Source organism: Babylonia areolata, chromosome 13 (assembly GCF_041734735.1).
Source record: "Babylonia areolata isolate BAREFJ2019XMU chromosome 13, ASM4173473v1, whole genome shotgun sequence".
In the NCBI taxonomy this organism is placed as follows: domain Eukaryota; kingdom Metazoa; phylum Mollusca; class Gastropoda; order Neogastropoda; family Buccinidae; genus Babylonia; species Babylonia areolata.
In genome coordinates this window covers 36,553,470-36,575,024 of record NC_134888.1, presented here as the reverse complement: position 1 = coordinate 36,575,024, position 21,555 = coordinate 36,553,470, and the positions used below count along the sequence as shown (strand labels likewise).

At 44.4% G+C, this 21,555-nt stretch overlaps 1 protein-coding gene across 1 annotated transcript in view; it reads right to left on the bottom strand.

Moving 5' to 3' along the window:
- Positions 1–21,555, bottom strand: part of LOC143289239 (disks large homolog 1-like) — a 155,081-nt gene that overhangs the window by 76,889 nt on the left and 56,637 nt on the right. The window contains exons 5-7 of the mRNA XM_076598217.1: positions 16,182–16,214; positions 14,842–14,889; positions 11,339–11,463 (exon numbers count right to left, since the gene is read on the bottom strand). Coding sequence (XP_076454332.1) covers positions 11,339–11,463; positions 14,842–14,889; positions 16,182–16,214 — 206 coding nt within the window. The remainder of the gene's footprint in view (positions 1–11,338; positions 11,464–14,841; positions 14,890–16,181; positions 16,215–21,555) is intronic.

Genomic DNA, 21,555 nt, shown 5'->3' with positions numbered 1-21,555 from the left:
CACACTGAAGAATGCTCACCACATGACAACACACTGCCCAATGTCCGTCCGTCTGTCTGTCTGTCACATTGAAGAATGCTCACCAAAAGACAACACACACTGCCCAATGTAAGTCTGTCTGTCTGTCTGTCTGTCTGTCTGTCACACTAAAGAATGCTCACCACATGACAACATACTGCCCAATGTCAGTCAGTCAGTCTGTCTGTCTGTCACACTAAAGAATGCTCACCACATGACAACACTGCCCAATGTAAGTCAGTCTGTCTGTCTGTCATACTGAAGAATGACCACGAAAGGACAACTCACTGCCCAATATCAGTCTGTCTGTCTGTCACAATGAATAATGATCACCACACTATGACACACTGCCCAACATCAGTCTGTAAACACATCCGTCTGTCTTGTCTGTCACTCAATATGGCTCCATGACTAAGCTACTATATAGTCATCAGACAGTTGGAGGTGTCCTGAGTATGTTAAATCAAAACAGACACTACTGAACACCAATGAAGTGACTCAGCAGCAGTGCAGGATCTCCTCTGGTGCGTGGCCGCCTGGTGACTGAACATCGACAGTTCCCTGTGGACTGCCAACACTGGGTCTGTGACAAATGAACCCAGGTGCCGCTATGTATGGGAGGGGGGGCAGGGAGGGGGGGGGGAGGGACTCAGAATGAGCAGCATGGGAGTAATGCCACCAAAATGGTGCAGATGACAGGTCAGCAATTTAAAAAAAAAATTTTTTTTAATTTTTTAATTAAAATTAAAAAAAGAGTGGAAAGGTCAGTGAACAAAGGGGCATTTATGAAAAGCATCCATGAACATAAAAATGGGCTGGGGCCAGGAAACGGGTGTACATCATCAATCCTGAGAAAGAGAAGCTGCGTCTAAATTCGGCAGGGATTGTTAAACAGTGAATAAAATTAACGAGCAAACATACTTTCACACACCACTTAGCAATGCCAACGCTGCTTTTGCACTGCCCATCAGCTGGGTAAATGAAGGGTTAAAATGGAACAACCCAGAAACAGACAGTTTACATCGATCTTCATTTCTGCTTGTCTCTCACTTACGGAGTCACACTCCCACCCTCCCTCCCTTAATCACACACACACACACACACACCATTCAGTATATCAACATGCCTGTCAACAACACAATGAGAGACAGAAGGAAGACAGGCAGGATGAACAGCAACCCCCCCACCCCACCCCACCCCCCTTCCCCGCACCCCCTCCCCCTAAAAAAACAACAACAGGGTGTAACAACTAACATGAAGGAAGAATAAGATTATTCTCTTTTTTCTTTTTTTTTTCTAGAGATAAAACAATCGAAGAAACAAAAGAAAGAAAAACAATAAAGCATAAAAAAGAGGAAAAAACTCCAAAGAAACAAAAGAAAGCACACACACACACACACACACACACAACAAACACATCACAAAGAAACAAAGAAAGAAGTTTCAAAGAAGAACAGACAGTAAGCCAATACCAGGTTACATCTAACAAGTGGCTGGACTTCAAATGAAGGGGTAAGAGGGAATTAGAAGAAAATACATCAGAGAGCCACTGCACTGTACCCCACCCTCCCTCCAATCCCCACCCCCCCAAAACCCCCACTCCCCTCTCGATAATCAATACAATCCATTCCCCTTTGCAAACATCATTTTCCACTCCAATCTGGTGGACACAACAAAGTCCAGGTCTGGGGCTGTGTTCTGTAGCCAGTTAAGACATTTCCTGCCAGCCACTTTTCCCTGCAACTGAAGCCTGGGTCCTCACAAAGTGATGCATCAACACTATCACTGTCAAGACTCCACCACTGCCTGGAGTCTCTTGCATTTCTCTTTCACTGTAGTTTCAGGCGTGTGTGTGTGTGTGTGTGTGTGTGTGTGTGTGTGTAGAGAGAGAGAGAGAGAGAGAGAGAGTGGAGAGTCAGAGAGAGAGAGAGAGAATGTGTGTGTGTGTGTAAGAGAGAGAGAGAGAGAGTAGTGAGTTGAAAGAGAAAGTGAGAGAGAGAGAGAGAGAGAGAGAGAGTGTGTGTGTAGAGAGAGAGAGAGAGTGTGAGTGAGAGTGGAGAGTCAGAGAGAGTGTGTGTGTGTATGTATGTGTGTGAGAGAGAGAGAGAGAGAGAGAGAGTGTGTGTGTGAGAGAGAGAGAGAGAGAGAGAGAGAGAGAGAGAGAGAGAGTGTGTGTGTGTGTGTGTGTGTGTGTGTGTGTGAATGAATGAATGAATGAATGAATCTTTATTTTCCAACGGTGAAGATATTAGCACTTTGGCCGACTTTCACAGTGAGAGAGAGAGAACACTGAACACTGAACACTTTAATGTCAATAGCTTTACAGCCCTAATGACATGGGGGTTCATAATACAAATAACAACATGCATCAATAGTAATAATATTGATGAAAACCAAAACCAAAACGAAATCAATCAATCTGTGCAACAAAGTGCAGTTCGACCATCCATTCAAAGTAATGGCATGTAGTGAGAAATAAAAACAAAAACATATATAAATGTATAACATAATATTTTCCATATGAGAGAGAGAGAGAGAGAGAGAGTAGTGAGTTGAAAGAGAAAGTGAGCGAGAGAGGGTGTGTGTGTGTGTAATTGTGTGTGAGTGTACATGTCTCTGAGTGTGAGAGAAAGTGAGTTTTATGTGCGTGCGTGCATGCATGCCTGCACGAGCAAACACATGTGCATGTATGTGTGTAAACACCAGGTGATTTCCCCAACCCCCCACAACCCCTTCCGGTCCTCGTGTCCAGATTGTTTTTTTGTTGTTTTTTTATAGTAGAGACATCTAGTGTACCAAATCTTCACCAGGCAACATTCTAATTATTTGATTAAACAGCTGACCTAAAAAAGACAGAGGAATTGAGATTTCGACAACAAATTTGGTTGATGATGGAAGGAAGTGGCTTCAACAACCAAGCATCTCTACAGCCAATCCTCAGGGCAGAAAGAAAAATGAATCCAGTCATCACAAAAAATGATGAATTATAGAAAATATGGCAGGGTACACACAAACACACACACACACACACACGTGCGCAAGCACACACACACACACACACACACACACACAGACACTGGGGTGATGGACAGACAGACAGACAGAGACAATAAATTCTGTAATGTCCAGGAACCACTCACAGCCCTTTATGAATAATTAATCTCCCTGAGCCTCCAGGATAATAAGCCTGATTATCCCCCTCCCCTTCCCTTCCTCTCCACTGGCTCCCACCCACCCTGGACCACTCCACCCTTCACACACACTCTCTCTCTCTCTCTCTCTCAAAAACACACACACTCACGCATAAATACACACGCACGCACACTCTCTCTCTCTCAAAAACATACACACTCATACATAAATACACACAAATAAACACATCACACTCAACTCACTCAAACACACACACACACACACACTCTCTCTCTCTCTCTTCCTCTCTCTCTCTGAAACACACACACACACACTCTCACAAACACACACACACACACACTCACTCTCTCTCTCTTCCTCTCTCTCCGAAACACACACACACACACTCAATCACAAACATTCTTTCTCTCTCTCAAACACACACACACACACACACATGTGCGCAAGCAAGCAAGCAAGCAAGCAAGCAAGCACACACACACACACACACACACACACACACACGTGTGTCCACCACGACTCTCTGGCCAGGATCTCTCCACACACACACACTGTGTGACAGTTCTCAGATCAGTTATAATCCATCAACCACCAATCAAAACATCCGCAGTCACAACCGCTGGCCAGTTCAGTTCAGTTTCAAGGAGGCATCAAAGAGTGTGGACTGATCCAGATATAAAATGCTACACCATATCTGCTGGAAAAAAAAAAGCAAAAGCAAAATAAAAGTTAAAAAAAAAAAAGAAAAAAGAAAAAAAGAACAGATGCTTGACCTGCACACAAACCCAACACGCTGGCCAGGCCTCAAGTGGCTACAAAATTCTTAGATGGACGCATGCATGCGTGCAAGCGTGTGTGTGCACGTGTGTGTGTGTGCGTGCGTGCGCAAGCGCATGTTTTGTTATGGCGAAGAGGACTGATTGTGGAAATAGTTAATAATCAAGTTACCAACAGGACTGATTGTGGAAATAGTTAATAATCAAGTTACCAACAGGACTGATTGTGGAAATAGTTAATAATCCAGTTACCATTACATTTTGTCATGGTCCTCACACTGCCCCTCTCTTGTTCAAATACCCTCAGTTATTCTCATATTCCTCATTTGTTTGTGTCCTTCACAATCCATTAAAATTTAAATGTCCCCGTCATCTTCACATGTTAATGACTCAGGCAATACCACTTGAGCAGTCCATCATTTACTGGCTTCCTCATAAAGATTTAAAGTATTCAGTCACACAAAATATAATTCAACATGCCATACACATGTACACAAATGTTAACACACATGTATGCACTTTCACATAAAAATGATGAACCAAAATAAACGAGTGGCCTCTGAAAACTACTGGTTTTGTGCGCTTATAGCCTTTGGGATGTTTATCAAAGAGAAAATTATACTGGTATTTTAAAGCAATTTTGAGTGTTTATTTTCAACTTCTGGGTCATCATCTTGAGTCATCACCATTATTATTTTATTTGTAGTAAGCTCAAACACAAAGGTTATTCATAGATTTGTGCAAGTACCGAATTAACTTGGACGGAAAGGTGTGGAACATGTAGCAAGAATGCTGCAACTGCCCTCCAGAAAAAGCAATGTAAATATTTGGAGAGATATCAGTGATGTGTTCAGCCACTGGGAACAGATGTGTCGCACAAACATGGGGGCCGTGCTTCATCATATTCCTTCCACCACACTCCTCCGCTTCATCATATTCCTTCCACCACACTCCTCCGGGTCATCATTCTGCTTTTAACCCCCCTCCCACACTCCCAAACCCCCTCCCTGTTTGTGTGTGTGTGTTTCTTCTTTTCCTCTTAAATCATCATTCAAAAGAGGGGGAAAAAAAAACTGGTCAATCTATAGCTGCATACAAAGCACAACTGATCCTGTTCGATTTCCAGCCAGCAAACATTAACACACACACACACACACGACACACACACGACACACACTGCTTTCAAGAACAAAATGCAAAGGGAGAGGAAAAAATAAAAGCATCATAAACACACAATGGGAGTGGATGGGAAGCCAGGCAGAGGGCTGTTTTGTTTGAAACCCACCATTGCTCTGTACCCTGAAATGGCCCATTGGCTACTGGGGCAAGGGTAGGGTGAAGGTGGGTAGGGGGGAGATGGGGTCAGGCCTGCTCTCAACTTCCCCCACTGGCTGCACACCGTTAACCTGGTTTGATATCAGTTTTATTCCCTTCTTGGGTTGGTTTTTTGGTTTTTGGTTTTTGGGTTTTTTTGTGTGGCAGCCTTGCCACAGGTCCAGAGGTTCTGCATATCTGTTTGAGGGAATGATGTAGGGTGGAACTTATCCTTTCTGTTCTCAGTATCTGTCTGAGGGAATGATGTAGGGTGGAAATTATCCTTTCTGTTCTCAGTATCTGTCTGAATGATGTTGGGTGGAAGTGGGGCTAGAACATATCCTTTCTGTTCTCAATCAGTATCTGAGGGAATGATGTAGGATGGAACGTATCCTTTCTGTTCTCAATCAGTATCTGTTTGAGTGAACAATGTATCCTTTCTGTTCTCAATCAGTATCTGTTTGAGTGAATGATGTAGTGTGGAATGTATCTTTTCTGTTCTCAGTATCCGTTTGAGTGAATGATGTAGTGTGGAATGTATCCTTTCTGTTCTCAGTCAGTATCTGAGGGAATGATGTAGGGTGGAACAGATCCTTTCTGTTCTCAATCAGTATCTGTTTGAGGGAATTATGAAGGGTTGAATGTATCCTTTCTGTTCTCAGTATCCGTTTGAGTGAATAATGTAGTGTGGAATGTATCCTTTCTGTTCTCAATCAGTATCTGAGGGAATGATGTAGGGTGGAACGGATCCTTTCTGTTCTCAATCAGTATCTGTTTGAGGGAATTATGAAGGGTGGAACATATCCTTTCTGTTCTCAGTATCTGTTTGAGTGAATAATGTAGTGTGGAATGTATCCTTTCTGTTCTCAGTCAGTATCTGAGGGAATGATGTAGGGTGGAACAGATCCTTTCTGTTCTCAATCAGTATCTGTTTGAGGGAATTATGAAGGGTGGAACGTATCCTTTCTGTTCTCAGTATCCGATTGAGTGAATAATGTAGTGTGGAATGTATCCTTTCTGTTCTCAATCAGTATCTGAGGGAATGATGTAGGGCGGAACGGATCCTTTCTGTTCTCAATCAGTATCTGTTTGAGGGAATTATGAAGGGTGGAACGTATCCTTTCTGTTCTCAGTATCCGTTTGAGTGAATGATGTAGTGTGGAATGTATCCTTTCTGTTCTCAATCAGTATCTGAGGGAATGATGTAGGGTGGAACAGATCCTTTCTGTTCTCAATCAGTATCTGTTTGAGGGAATTATGAAGGGTGGAACAGATCCTTTCTGTTCTCAGTATCCGTTTGAGTGAATAATGTAGTGTGGAATGTATCTTTTCTGTTCTCAATCAGTATCTGAGGGAATGATGTAGGGTGGAACGGATCCTTTCTGTTCTCAATCAGTATCTGTTTGAGGGAATTATGAAGGGTGGAACGTATCCTTTCTGTTCTCAGTATCCGTTTCAGTGAATAATGTAGTGTGGAATGTATCCTTTCTGTTCTCAATCAGTATCTGAGGGAATGATGTAGGGTGGAACAGATCCTTTCTGTTCTCAATCAGTATCTGTTTGAGGGAATTATGAAGGGTGGAACGTATCCTTTCTGTTCTCAGTATCTGTTTGAGTGAATAATGTAGTGTGGAATGTATCCTTTCTGTTCTCAATCAGTATCTGAGGGAATGATGTAGGGTGGAACGGATCCTTTCTGTTCTCAATCAGTATCTGTTTGAGGGAATTATGAAGGGTGGAACGTATCCTTTCTGTTCTCAGTATCTGTCTGTGTGAATGATGTAGGGTAGAAGTGGGGCTAGAACGTATCCTTTCTGTTCTCAGTATCTGTTTGAGGGAATGACGTAGGGTGGAACTTATCCTTTCTTATCTCAGTCAGTATCTGTTGAGTGAATGATGTAAGATGGAACGTATCCTTTCTTATCTCAGTCAGTATCTGTTGAGTGAATGATGTAAGATGAAACGTATCCTTTCTTATCTCAGTCAGTATCTGTTGAGTGAATGATGTAAGATGGAACGTATCCTTTCTGTTCTCGGTCCGTATCTGATGAATGATGTAGGGTAGAATGTATCCTTTCTGTTCTCAGTCAGTATCTGTTGAGTGAATGATGTAGGATGGAACGTATCCTTTCTGTTCTTGGTCCGTATCTGTCTGATGAATGATGTAGGATGGAACGTATCCTTTCTGATCTCAGTATCTGTCTGATGAATGATGTAGGGTGGAACGTATCCTTTCTGTTCTTGGTCCGTATCTGTCTGATGAATGATGTAGGGTGGAACGTATCCTTTCTGATCTCAGTATCTGTCTGATGAATGATGTAGGGTGGAACGTATCCTTTCTGATCTCAGTATCTGTCTGATGAATGATGTAGGGTGGAACGTATCCTTTCTGTTCTTGGTCCGTATCTGTCTGATGAATGATGTAGGATGGAACGTATCCTTTCTGATCTCAGTATCTGTCTGATGAATGATGTAGGGTGGAACGTATCCTTTCTGTTCTTGGTCCGTATCTGTCTGATGAATGATGTAGGGTGGAACGTATCCTTTCTGATCTCAGTATCTGTGTGATGAATGATGTAGGGTGGAACGTATCCTTTCTGATCTCAGTATCTGTGTGATGAATGATGTAGGGTGGAACGTATCCTTTCTGTTCTCAGTCAATACATGTGACACACACACAGCAGAGCATTCAATGGAACATGACATCTCCGTTTCTCTCTCTTTCTCTCTCTCCCTCCTCCAAATGGACAAACGCTGTCATTTAGTCAAGAAGTGATGCCACAACTTATGGACCAACTTTGGGGGTGACAGCTGACCCACAGGCAAACAATGGGCTCGGTGATCATAGCCTGAATTAGTTCTGACCTGCCTGCCCTCGCTCATCCACTCCCCCACCACCACCCCCATCATCAGTACAGTCACCAACAATAAACTTCGCTGAAATGTTCTGCTTAAACAAATCTGTTTCAACCTAAAATGTTGACGGGCGCAATAGCCGAGTGGTTAAAGCGTTGGACTGTCAATCTGAGGGTCCCGGGTTCGAATCACGGTGACGGCGCCTGGTGGGTAAAAGGTGGAGATTTTTACGATCTCCCAGGTCAACATATGTGCAGACCTGCTAATGCCTGAACCCCCTTTGTGTGTATATGCAAGCAGAAGATCAAATACGCACGTTAAAGATCCTGTAATCCATGTCAGCGTTCGGTGGGTTATGGAAACGAGAACATACCCAGTATGCACACCCCCGAAAATGGAGTATGGCTGTCTACATGGCGGGGTAAAAACGGTCATACACGTAAAAGCCCACTTGTGTGCATACGGGTGAACGCAGATGAAGAAAAAACCTAAAACGTTATGTTCAAGTTTCAACACAAACAAATTAAGTGTTTCAAATTCAAATGTAACATTCAATGAAAACAAATTTAGTATTTGAATTTGGCGCGCAATGTTCAACAAAAACAAATCCAGTATTTCAACTTGGCATGCAATGTTCAACAAAAACAAATCCAGTATTTCAACTTGGTATGCAATGTTCAACAAAAACAAATCCAGTTTCTCAACTTGGCATGCAACGTTCAACAAAAACAAATCCAGTTTTTCAAATCCAGTTTTTCAACTTGGCATGCAATGTTCAACAAAAACAAATCCAGTTTTTCAACTTGGCGTGCAACGTTCAACAAAAACAAATCCTGTATTTCAACTTGGCGTGCAATATTCAACAAAAACAAATCCAGTATTTCAACTTGGCATGCAATGTTCAACAAAAACAAATCCAGTATTTCAACTTGGCGTGCAATGTTCAACAAATACAAATCCAGTATTTCAACTTGGCATGCAAGGTTCAACAAAAACAAATCCTGTATTTCAACTTGGCGTGCAATATTCAACAAAAACAAATCCAGTATTTCAACTTGGCGTGTAATGTTCAACAAATACAAATCCTGTATTTCAACTTGGCTTGCAATGTTCAACAAAAACAAATCCAGTATTTCAACTTGGCATGCAAGGTTCAACAAAAACAAATCCAGTATTTCAACTTGGCGTGTAATGTTCAACAAAAACAAATCCTGTATTTCAACTTGGCTTGCAATGTTCAACAAAAACAAATCCAGTATTTCAACTTGGCGTGCAATGTTCAACAAAAACAAGTTCACCCCAGTGCTGTAACACCAGAACACAGCACCAGTCTTTTCAACAGACCCCCTTTCACACTGGCATGGGGAGAACACACACACACACACACACGCACACACACACACACACACACACACACACACACACACACACACACACACACACACACACACACACACACACACACACACACACACACACACACACACACACACACACACACACACGCTTCAAGGAGAACAACAATCCCGAAAAGTCCCAGAAATCAGGAAAAAGCGACCCATCGCTCCACTGACAGGCTGGACAGAACCTGTCCCCCTTATCTTGCGACAGCCCCTTACACAACCCTCAATCAAAACAAGCTGGGGAGGAGGAAGGGAGGGGGTGGGGAGGAGGAGGAGGAGGAGGAGGGGCCAGTCCGAGGAACAGTCCCCCCTAATCAAGGTGTCTAGACCGGACATAAAAGCCAGGGATCAATAAACAGCTACACACTGTGTAAGGTAAGGGTAATGGGCTTCACATCACCGGAATTACTACCACCATGGCAAGAAGCTGCTGTCAGTTCATAGTTTACAAGACCCTGTGCAACTTTATCTGTAACGTGGAGGACGGCAGTAACTATTACTGGAGGACTAAAGAGCTCAGGGAGGGACTGATACTAAATTTCTATCACAGACATACAGTTCGGTAAGGGATAGGTATCAAATGTCTGTCACAGACACACAGCTCAGGGAGGGACTGATACTAAATTTCTATCACAGACATACAGTTCGGCAAGGGATAGGTATCAAATGTCTGTCACAGACACACAGCTCAGGGAGGGAGAGATACTAAATTTCCATCACAGACATACAGTTCGGCAAGGGATAGGTATCAAATGTCTGTCACAGACACACAGCTCAGGGAGGGACTGATACTAAATTTCTATCACAGACATACAGATCAGCAAGGGATAGGTATCAAATGTCTGTCACAGACACACAGCTCAGAGAGGGACTGATACTAAATTTCTATCACAGACATACAGTTCGGTAAGGGATAGGTATCAAATGTCTGTCACAGACACACAGCTCAGAGAGGGACTGATACTAAATTTCTATCACAGACATACAGTTCGGTAAGGGATAGGTATCAAATGTCTGTCACAGACACACAGCTCAAGGAGGGACTGATACTAAATTTCTATCACAGACATACAGTTCGGCAAGGGATAGGTATCAAATGTCTGTCACAGACACACAGCTCAAGGAGGGACTGATACTAAATTTCTATCACAGACATACAGTTCGGTAAGGGATAGGTATCAAATGTCTGTCACAGACACACAGCTCAGGGAAGGACAGGCACTAAATATCTATCACATCGACCACCGAGAAGGACAGACACTAAATATCACAAAGGGACAGACACTAAATGTTTATCACAGACAGAGCGGGATAGACACTAGATATCACCGAGAGGGAAAAACACAAAATATCAGAGAGAGGGAAAGACACTAAATATCACAGACAGAGAGGGACAGACACTAAATGTTTATCACAGACAGAGAGGGACAGACACTAAGTATCAAAGCGAGAAAGAGGGGCAGGGGTGTGCGGGGGGTGGGGAGTCGCAGGGGGCGTGGGGGTGGGGGGCAGACACTAAATATCGTAATGAGACAGACACTAAATATCACAGACAGAGAGGGACAGACACTAAATGTTTATCAAAGACAGAGAGGAACAGACACTAAATGTTTATCACAGACAAGAGAGGGACAGACACTAAATATCAAAGTGAGAGAGAGGGCCAGGGTGGGGGACGGCAGACACTAAATATCGTGATGAGACAGACACTAAATGTCTTTGTCACTGACACAGACCACAAACAGGAACAGACATCACCATCAGTCACAAACAGCACAGACAGACATGCAGACAGACAAACATGAGGTGTTTCCTTACTTGAGGCGCCCATCGTCAGCGGCAGCCCCCCCAGGGATGATCTTGGTGATGAAGATGCTGGGGTCATCGCCGATGTGAGGGTTGTCCTGTCCTCCTGCAATGCTGAACCCCAGGCCAGCGTTCCCCTGCAAACAGGCACAGGCCACCCCCACCTCAACAACATGAACGACAGGCAGAAGACATACTGCAACTACCCCTCAGCGTTCAGACTAGAGTTCAGTTCAGTTCAATTACTCAAGGATGCGTCACTTCGTTCAGACAAATCCATATCTATCTATCTATCTATCTATCTATATATATACACATGCTACACCACATCTACTAAGCAGATGCCTGACCAGCAGCGTTACCCAACACACTTAGTGTGGCCTTGATGTAAAATTTTTTTTTTTTTTTTTTAAAGATTCAAAAGTAAATAAATCGATAAGTAATCAAATAAATGAACTGATAAATCAAATGAGTAAACCTTAAAAAAAATCAAATGAATAACTTATAAATACATAAATAAATGACATAATAATAATAATAATAATAATAATAATATCAGCACCAGATGTTGGTCACACAACAACAGAGCTCTGCTGTTAGTCAGTTTGCTGAACTCTGCAGAACTGGTTCTGTCCTGTCAGTCTGGTATGTTAACTCTGCAGGACTGGTTCTGTCCTGTCAGTCTGGTATGTTAACTCTGCAGGACTGGTTCTGTCCTGTCAGTCTGGTATGTTAACTCTACAGGACTGGTTCTTCTGTCTTGTCAGTCTGGTATGTTGACTCTGCAGAACTGGTTCTGTCCCTGTCAGTCTGGTATGTTAACTCTGCAGGACTGGTTCTGTCCTGTCAGTCTGGTATGTTAACTCTGCAGGACTGGTTCTGTCCCTTCAGTCTGGTATGTTAACTCTACAGGACTGGTTCTGTCCCTTCAGTCTGGTATGTTAACTCTGCAGGACTGGTTCTGTCCCTTCAGTCTGATATGTTAACTCTGCAGGACTGGTTCTTCTGTCCCTTCAGTCTGGCAAGTTAACTCTACAGGACTGGTTCTGCTGTCCCTAAAGTCTGGTATGTTAACTCTACAGGACTGGTTCTGTCCCTTCAGTCTGGTATGTTAACTCTGCAGGACTGGTTCTGCTGTCCCTTCAGTCTGGTATGTTAACTCTACAGGACTGGTTCTGTCCTGTCAGTCTGGTATGTTAACTCTGCAGAAGTGGTTCTGTCCTGTCAGTCTGGTATGTTAACTCTGCAGAAGTGGTTCTGTCCCTTCAGTCTGGTATGTTAACTCTGCAGAAGTGGTTCTGTCCTGTCAGTCTGGTATGTTAACTCTACAGAACAGGTTCTGTCCTGTCAGTCTGGTATGTTAACTCTACAGGACTGGTTCTGTCCCGTCAGTCTGGTATGTTAACTCTGCAGGACTGGTTCTGTCCCTTCAGCCTGGTATGTTAACTCTACAGGACTGGTTCTGTCCCTTCAGTCTGGTATGTTAACTCTGCAAGACTGGTTCTGTCCTGTCAGTCTGGTATGTGAACTCTACAGGACTGGTTCTTCTGTCCCGTCAGTCTGGTTTGTTAACTCTACAGGACTGGTTCTGTCCTGTCAGTCTGGTATGTGAACTCTGCAGGACTGGTTCTCTTGTCCCTTCAGTCTGGTATGTTAACTCTGCAGGACTGGTTCTGCTGTCCCTTCAGTCTGGTATGTGAACTCTACAGGACTGGTTCTTCTGTCCCGTCAGTCTGGTTTGTTAACTCTGCAAGACTGGTTCTGTCCTGTCAGTCTGGTATGTGAACTCTGCAGGACTGGTTCTGTCCCTTCAGCCTGGTATGTTAACTCTACAGGACTGGTTCTTCTGTCCCGTCAGTCTGGTTTGTTAACTCTGCAAGACTGGTTCTGTCCTGTCAGTCTGGTATGTGAACTCTGCAGGACTGGTTCTGCCGTCCCTTCAGTCTGGTATCATATGTTAATTCTGCAGGACTGGTTCTTTTGTCTTGTCAGTCTGGTATGTTAACTCTGCAGGACTGGTTCTGCTGTCCCTTCAGTCTGGTATGTTAACTCTACAGGACTGGTTCTTCTGTCTTGTCAGTCTGGTATGTTAACTCTACAGGACTGGTTCTGTCCCTTCAGTCTGGTATGTTAACTCTGCAGGACTGGTTCTGTCCCTTCAGTCTGGTATGTTAACTCTGCAGGACTGGTTCTGCTGTCCCTTCAGTCTGGTATGTTAACTCTGCAGGACTGGTTCTGCTGTCCCTTCAGTCTGGTATGTTAACTCTGCAGGACTGGTTCTTCTGTCCCTTCAGTCTGGTATGTTAACTCTACAGGACTGGTTCTGCTGTCCCTTCAGTCTGGTATGTTAACTCTGCAGGACTGGTTCTGCTGTCCTTCAGTCTGGTATGTTACTCTGCAGGACTGGTTCTGCTGTCCCTTCAGTCTGTATGTTAACTCTGCAGGACTGGTTCTGCTGTCCCTTCAGTCTGGTATGTTAACTCTACAGGACTGGTTCTTCTGTCCCTTCAGTCTGGTATGTTAACTCTACAGGACTGGTTCTTCTGTCCCTTCAGTCTGGTATGTTAACTCTACAGGACTGGTTCTTCTGTCCTGTCAGTCTGGCATGTTGACTCTACAGGACTGGTTCTGTCCTGTCAGTCTGGTATGTTAACTCTACAGGACTGGTTCTGCTGTCCTGTCAGTCTGGTATGTTAACTCTACAGGACTGGTTCTGCTGTCCCTAAAGTCTGGTATGTTAACTCTACAGGCCTGGTTCTGTCCCTTCAGTCTGGTATGTTAACTCTGCAGGACTGGTTCTTCTGTCTTGTCAGTCTGGTATGTTAACTCTGCAAGATTGATTCTGATGTCCTGTCAGTCTGGTATGTGAACTCTACAGGACTGGTTCTGCAGTCCCTTCAGTCTGGTATGTTAACTCTGCAGGACTGTCACACAGAATACTGGTTGTAAAACCAACCAGTGTTAACAGCTGTATGACATGAAGCATACAGGTTGTAAATCCATTAACAGCACGGTGTCACACAGCACGGTGCTGTTAACCCAATCAGACTGGCAAGACGATCAAAGCCATGACCACTCTCTCCTTTTATCTTTCAGCCCTGAAGATCAGTAAGACACACACACACACACACACAAAAACCAACAAAAAAACCACCAAAAAAAACCCCAAACAAACCAAAAATGCAAAAGGGTTGAAAGCCTGGCCTAGTATAAGGAACAGACTGACACCATGAGTGAGGGAAGGAGTGGAGGAAGGCAAGGGAGGGAGGGGGCGGGAGGGAAGGGAAGGGAAGGGAAGGGGGAGGGGAGGGGAGGATCATGTGGCTGGATGACTGGAGGGGATACAGACTGATGGATCTGGGGAGTGAGGTAGGGTTGGCAGGGGGTGGGGGGTTTGGCAAGGGGGGCACTTCAACATCATATTGTGCAACGTCCAAGAAACAACAATAACACTTGCTGATACTGTGTCCACCAAAAACACATACACAAATATAAAAAAACCAGCTAACACTTACCCGGTCCAAAATGATGTCTTCATACTCCCACTCTCCTTCCCCATTTGTCTGCAACACAAACACACGCTTCCTGTCACCAAGCAAAACGGTCAGCTTGCTGTCATTGACATGCACTGTGCACACATTTTCAATTCAACAGTTCATCAATTTGAGTTAACTTCATCAACCCATTGTATCCCGCCCACATGAACAGAACTGGACGGAAAGTGGGAAAGAGTGGGAGGGAGAGAAAAGCCGATATTAGGAACTGGAGAGGGCAATATATGAGAGAACCAATGTAAGCCTATGAATGTTGTTTGGTGGATAGGCAGAGATGGAAAGAAATATGAACGAATAAATGGATGAATGATTGTTCTGAAAAAAATGCATGTTTGACAGGTCCTTCTTCTTTCACAAGCTATGGAAGGGGAAAATACTGTCTTGAAATCAGAAGAAAATCTACTTTCATGTGTACATACATAAATGCATGTCAAGCACATCATAAATTAAAGAAAAATAAAAGCACGAGATGAATAAATCATTGAAGATGAAAAAAAAAAATTTTTTTTTTAAATGGTAATGGGAAGTAAACTTTTCATGGCCAGGTCAACTATATATTTCTGCTGCAGATAAACAAACCGAGGCAAGATGACGCAGATGAAATGATGCATGAATGAGGGAAGAACAAGGTAAAAACAGAGTGAGAGAGAAGAGATAAACTCAGACAGACAGACAGGCAAAGATCAGGAGAGAGACTGATTAGGAAAGACAAAGAGGTAAGGAAAGAGAGACTGGAAGGGAACAGAAGTACCCAAACACAAACAACGCCCAGTGTGATGAAGCAGCAGGGTCACAACCAAGGAGCACAAAGCAGAACAAAAAAAGTGAAGTGGTACCCATTCAGGGACAAAACCTCTTATCATATGTAATATTGCCAAGACAACCATGGATGTATACAAACACCATCATTTGCATCACTTCCAAAACACATCACTGCTAACCTGGGGTAGGTAAACATTCAACACTTTCACTTCAATACTGAACCCACCCTGACAACGAAATACCCATGAAAATAATGACAATGTCCATGAGAACAAAACTGACAACAACAACAACAACAGAACAACATGAGGAATAGGACAAGGAGGAGTAAACAGAGAAGGGTAGGAGAGAAGGAAGAGGTGTAGAAGGAGGAGTAGAATTGGAAAATGGGGAGGAGGAGGAGGTGGAGGAGAATGGGAAGGGGGTGGGGGGAGGGAGAAAGAGGAGGGTGAGGAGCAGGATGAGAAAGAGGCACAGCAGGAGGAGGATGAAGCAGGAGAAGGGGAAGAGGTAGAAATGACACAAAAGAATCTACTCACATATTCTGAGTCTGCAGTCTCTGATCCCTCTGGCTGAAACCACAAAAGAAGTCCTATTATAACATGCTCAGGATTCAGCATCTCTGGTAGTAAAAGAGAACACACAGCAACAATTTAAGATAAAAATATCAATATTAATATTAATGATGGTGATGGTGATGATGATAATGATGATGATAAGAGGAAGAAAAAGAAGAAGAATTAGGGCATGAAAAAGACAGGGGAAAATGCCTGTATGTTTCTGCCCAAAGAGTCAATGTTCTCAGACTTCTTTAAAAGATTACAAAAAAAAAAAAAGGAAACATATTTCCCGAACCTATTGTTTCTCTCTCTCTCTCACACACACACACACACACACAGGTTATCATCCGTTGATGACCTTCGTTCACCATCCTTTTCTGAGCTGCATTCTGTACGCACGCCCACACCCACACACACACAAAACCTGCACATATGCGCACACAAACACACAGAAACGCACACACACACCCACACACACACAGTTAGAAGTTGGACATGTGATGAGAAGACTGCTGCAAGCACTCCATTAGAGGCGACATCAGGCTTAACAAAGACCAGTCAGGGAGTCGAGAGAGTTGAAGGAGCTGGGGGGGGGCTAGGTCAGGTGGGGTGGGGTGGAGTGGCACCAAAAACAAGCCCCTCAGCCTCCGTGTGACCCCAATTTCCTCAGCTGCTTGACCTCTTTCCCCCTCCCCCCCACCATCTCTTCCCTCCCAGCCTGCACGCCTTGGGCGCCTCCATCCCTAAACAGATTAGAGCCATGCTGGCTCACCTTTTGGTGCTATCGAGGTGGACATGCAATTTGGGATCTCTTCATGGCCAACAGCCTCCGCAACACCCTCAATCAAGAGGAAATCAAGGGGAAACACAACATGACACAACACAACACAATGCAACACAACACACACACACACACACAGAGGAAACAAACACAGAAATGAGGGGGGAAAGAATGGAAGAAAGAGAGAAAGAGTGTGAAGTGAAGGGAACACAAACAGTTCACAATAAGACATAAACGTAAAAAAAAATATATATACATATAAAAAAAAAAAGAAAGAGGAAAAATGAAAAAATATGAACAACATTGATACATGCACCCATGCTAAGTGCAGTATGGGTGGGGCAACAAGTGACACAGTGCAGAGATGAGAGGAGCTAGCAACAGAGACGGGCGCAATAGCCGAGTGGTTATAAGCACTGGACTTTCAATCTGAGGGTCCCGGGTTCGAATCTTGGTAACGCCACCTGGTGGGTAAAGGGTGGAGATTTTTCTGATCTCCCACGTCAACAGATGTGCAGACATGCTAGTGCCTGATCCCCCTCCATGTGTATACGCAAGCAGAAAATCAAATACGCACGTTAACAATCCTGTAACCCATGTCAGTGTTCGGTGGGTTATGGAGACACGAAAATACCCAGCATGCATCAACCACGACAGAATCATCGACAAGTCAATGTTGGTCGTGTAACAGAGAGGAGATGGAAGCAGACAGCAAGAGACAGAAGAAATTCTAAATAGGTTGAGACTGCAGTGCAACATACAGAGACAGGAGGAGACTGCAACAGAGACGGGAAAAGCAAGAAACAGAGTTAAAGTAGGATACAGCAACAGGCACAGAAAAAAACACTCCAGACTGTGGAGAAACATGACAAACCCTAAACACCATACTGGTGGGGGTTTTGTTTTCTGTTGTTTTTTGTTGTTGTTTTGTGTTTTTCATTTGTTTTGGCAAACCATGGAATATTCCATTCTTTGAGGAAGAGGGAAGGACTGAGTGCTGATGTGGGTGTGGGTGTGGGAGATGTGTCTGTGGGTAAGTGGTGTGGAGGCAGGAATGTGGGGGGCGGGGGGGGGGGGAGGAGGCAGGGGAAGTTGGGGAGGGAGGGGGCTGGCTATGTCTGTATGTGGGGGGAAGGAATATGAGAACTTGGTTTTCAAGCGCAAGGGTCATGGCACCAGAGTGGGGGTTGAGGGGGGGTGGGGGGGGGGGTCAAAAGAAAAAGAAAAGGAAAAAAGGTCCGAACTTTTATCTCTCCTCTCCCCCTCATTTCCTGTCTGGCCCTGCTTTATGCACAGGGAGAAAGGGCACAGGGAGGGAGGCTGGGTGTGGACGTTGGCCAAGAAACACCCAGCCTGCCAATGCAAACTCCACTCCACTGCGCCCATGTCGCTTTCCGCCCCTCTACCATGCTGGTTTTTCTTCTTCTTCTTCCCACTCTTCCTTTCTTTTCTTCCCTTCTTTCCATCACGTAAATTTATCCATCCATTATTTATACAGCAAAATATCCATCCTCATCATCTCCTCTATTCACAACAAGACCACTTCATCACAAACACATTCATGTTTATAAATAGAAAGACTCTAGGAAGAAGAAAAAAAAAAACTGTGGGTGAGGAGGGGTTCAAAAGGAGGGCACTGCAACATACAGAGATGGGTGGAGACTGCAACAGAGATGGGAAAGGGAAGCAAGTAACAGACAAGAGTTAAACTTGAAGGAGACTGCAACTGAGAAACAGCTCCATAATGTGGGCATACACTATGAAGTCCCAACAAACCTCTGCTGCTTTTGTTGTTATTGTTGTTGTTTTATTTGTGGGGTTTTTTTTTTTTTTGTTTTTTTTTCCCAAACAGGGAAGAGGTTCCACTCTATTAACGAGTGGGAAGGGAGGGAGGGAGTGCAGGACACTGACACCGTGTGGGTGTGGAGGGAGGGCTTGGTTGCAAGCAAGTGAGGAAACTCCTGACACCAGGATTGGAAGGAGATTTTTTTTTTTTTAATTCTAATTAAAAATAAAAATAAAAATTTTTAAACTGGTCCCAACTTCTATCTCTCTTCTCCCCCTCATTTCCTGTCCGGCTGTGCTTCGTGCACAGGGAGAACGGGTACAGGGAGGGAGGGGAGGAGTGTGTGGACCCTGGCCATGTAAACACCCAGCCTGTCACAGCAAACTCCACTTCATTTCGCCCACATCCCTTTCCGCCCCATCAACTGCTTTCTTCTTCTTTCCACCCTTCCTTCCCTTTCTTGCCTTCTTTCTGTCACACGTTTATCCATCCGTTATTCATACAGGCAAAATATCCACCCTCATCTTCTCCTCTATTCATTGTAAGCTAATTTCACATGTTTAAAGAAAAGTTAAATTATCTATTAAAAAAAAGGGGGGGTGGGGGGGGTGAGTAAGGGTGTTATAGAGGGGGAAGGAAGAGGAGGACATTCGTTAATGCATCACAAGTTTCCTCCTACAGAACTTCAGCTACTGATGACAGCAGAATGCATGTGGTGGTCTGTGATGACATGAGAGTATGATTTGAAGCGTTGACATGATTTCTTTGCTGTACCTGTAGTGAGGCACACAACTGCGTGTATGTACCACAGACTCATCATGGATGTGTAGTGGATCTGTGTGTGTGTGTGTGTGTGTGTGTGTGTGTGTGTGCATGGGTGCATGTTGTGTGAAAAGGACAGTCAATGAAGGGGTACAAGGGAAGATAATTCTGTGTCACCAGGAAGGTGAGACCAGGTCTGTAAAACTAAAAGGATAGGGAACAGGATAGAGGAATGGTGCAGGTGTGTGAGTGTGAGTGTGTGTGTGTGTGTGTGTGTGTGTGTGTGTGTGTGTGAGAGAGAGAGAGAGGGGAGAGAGAGAGAGCATGTGTGCATTAGTGCATACCTCCATCAGTGCATGCCTCCATGTGTGTAGGATCCTGAATGGAACCAAACTAATGAGGGGGAGGGGCAGCAAGCCTGCTGGCCACTCACAGAAACTGCAGGCAGTGGGCAGTGGTGCCAATGGCTCCACCCTCACACCTTACTCAAACCCCACCCCCCACCTCCCATGACTGGCTTCCTCCACCACACAAGCCACTACTACCATCCATCTCCCTTCAACCCTAACTCTCCCCCACCCCCTCCATTCTCTACCTCCCACCTCTCCGCACCTCAACAACTGCAGCACATCACACCCACAACCAAAACTCGCCTCACTCCACCTCACGAAGTCCTCCTCACACCCCACAGCTCCTTTACATTAAAGCTCTCCTTTCCTCTTTAGATGTTCCCATTTTGTTTCACCAAAAAGCTCATTCGCTCAGCTGCTTACAGGCACTGTCCATGCCCTGATGCCTGACCTCTCCAAGCTGAATGTGGAAGCAGCTGAGCGAGAGCAATGGAGGAGTGGTCACGGGACGAGAAGTCCTGCTACACACAAGGATCCCACAGAGGCTTCCCCATTTACACAGGCTTCCAGTCTATGAATAGTCCCCATCAGCCTCCCACCCTCCCCACCCCCTGCACCCCTTCACACACACACACACACACACACATACACACACACACACATACACCCCCACCCAACACACAGGTTCTCCTACTCTAAGACAGAGGATTCCCCAATGTGCAGGGTTACCTTGTATACAGGTTCTTCACAAATGAGACCACCACCACCACCCCACACACACTGAGGGTTCCCCTACAATGAGGGTTCCCGTGAACAAAAGGAAGTATTCCCCTACAGGGAGGGTACCTTTGTGCAAAGGCTTCCCCTACACAGAATGTCCTCCTACACACTGGGTTTATTATATGAGCACATAATACAGGGTTCACACTTGCCGACAGTTGTCATCCATATATTGGGTTCCCCTACACAAAAGGTTCACCACTGGGGATACCTTAAACAGGGCTCTCCTAAACAGAGATTTCTCTTCATGGACAACTCACTGAGTTCCACAATACGCAAGGTTCATCTTCACACAGGGTTCCCACACATGGAGGGTTTCTCCCTGAAGGATTCATCTGTAAACTGGGTTACCCTTCATTGATAGTTCTTCACAGAAGATTCCCTACAGGTTTCCCTATATTGAGAGTTCATCAGCATATATTAGGATTCCCACCAAAGAGTTAATCAGAGGATTCCTTGGTTTTCTCCCATATTTGGGGCATTATACATAGAGGGTTGATCTGAGAAGGTTCCCTTAAGTTTAATCACTACAGATTCCCTAAAAAAAAGGGTTCCTCTTCAAAAGAGGTTCATCTACAATCAGTGTTCCCCTGCACTGCAGGTTTTCACAGATGATTCCCGGTATTACTGAGGGTTCATACACACACACACACACACACACACACACACACACACACACAGAGGGTTCCCAAAAAGGAATCATAATCCAGGATTCCCCTGTATAAAGGGCACTTTACACACAAGGTTCAACTGCATTATCAGGGTAACTGAGAGTCCTTCATCGTGTCCTCTACACAGTTGCAAAGCCTAAGAAAACGACTGGCAAAATAAACTTCTCATGTAAATTTGCCACTGTGTGAGAGCTTATGTGCAAACATTCACACAGAACTATGA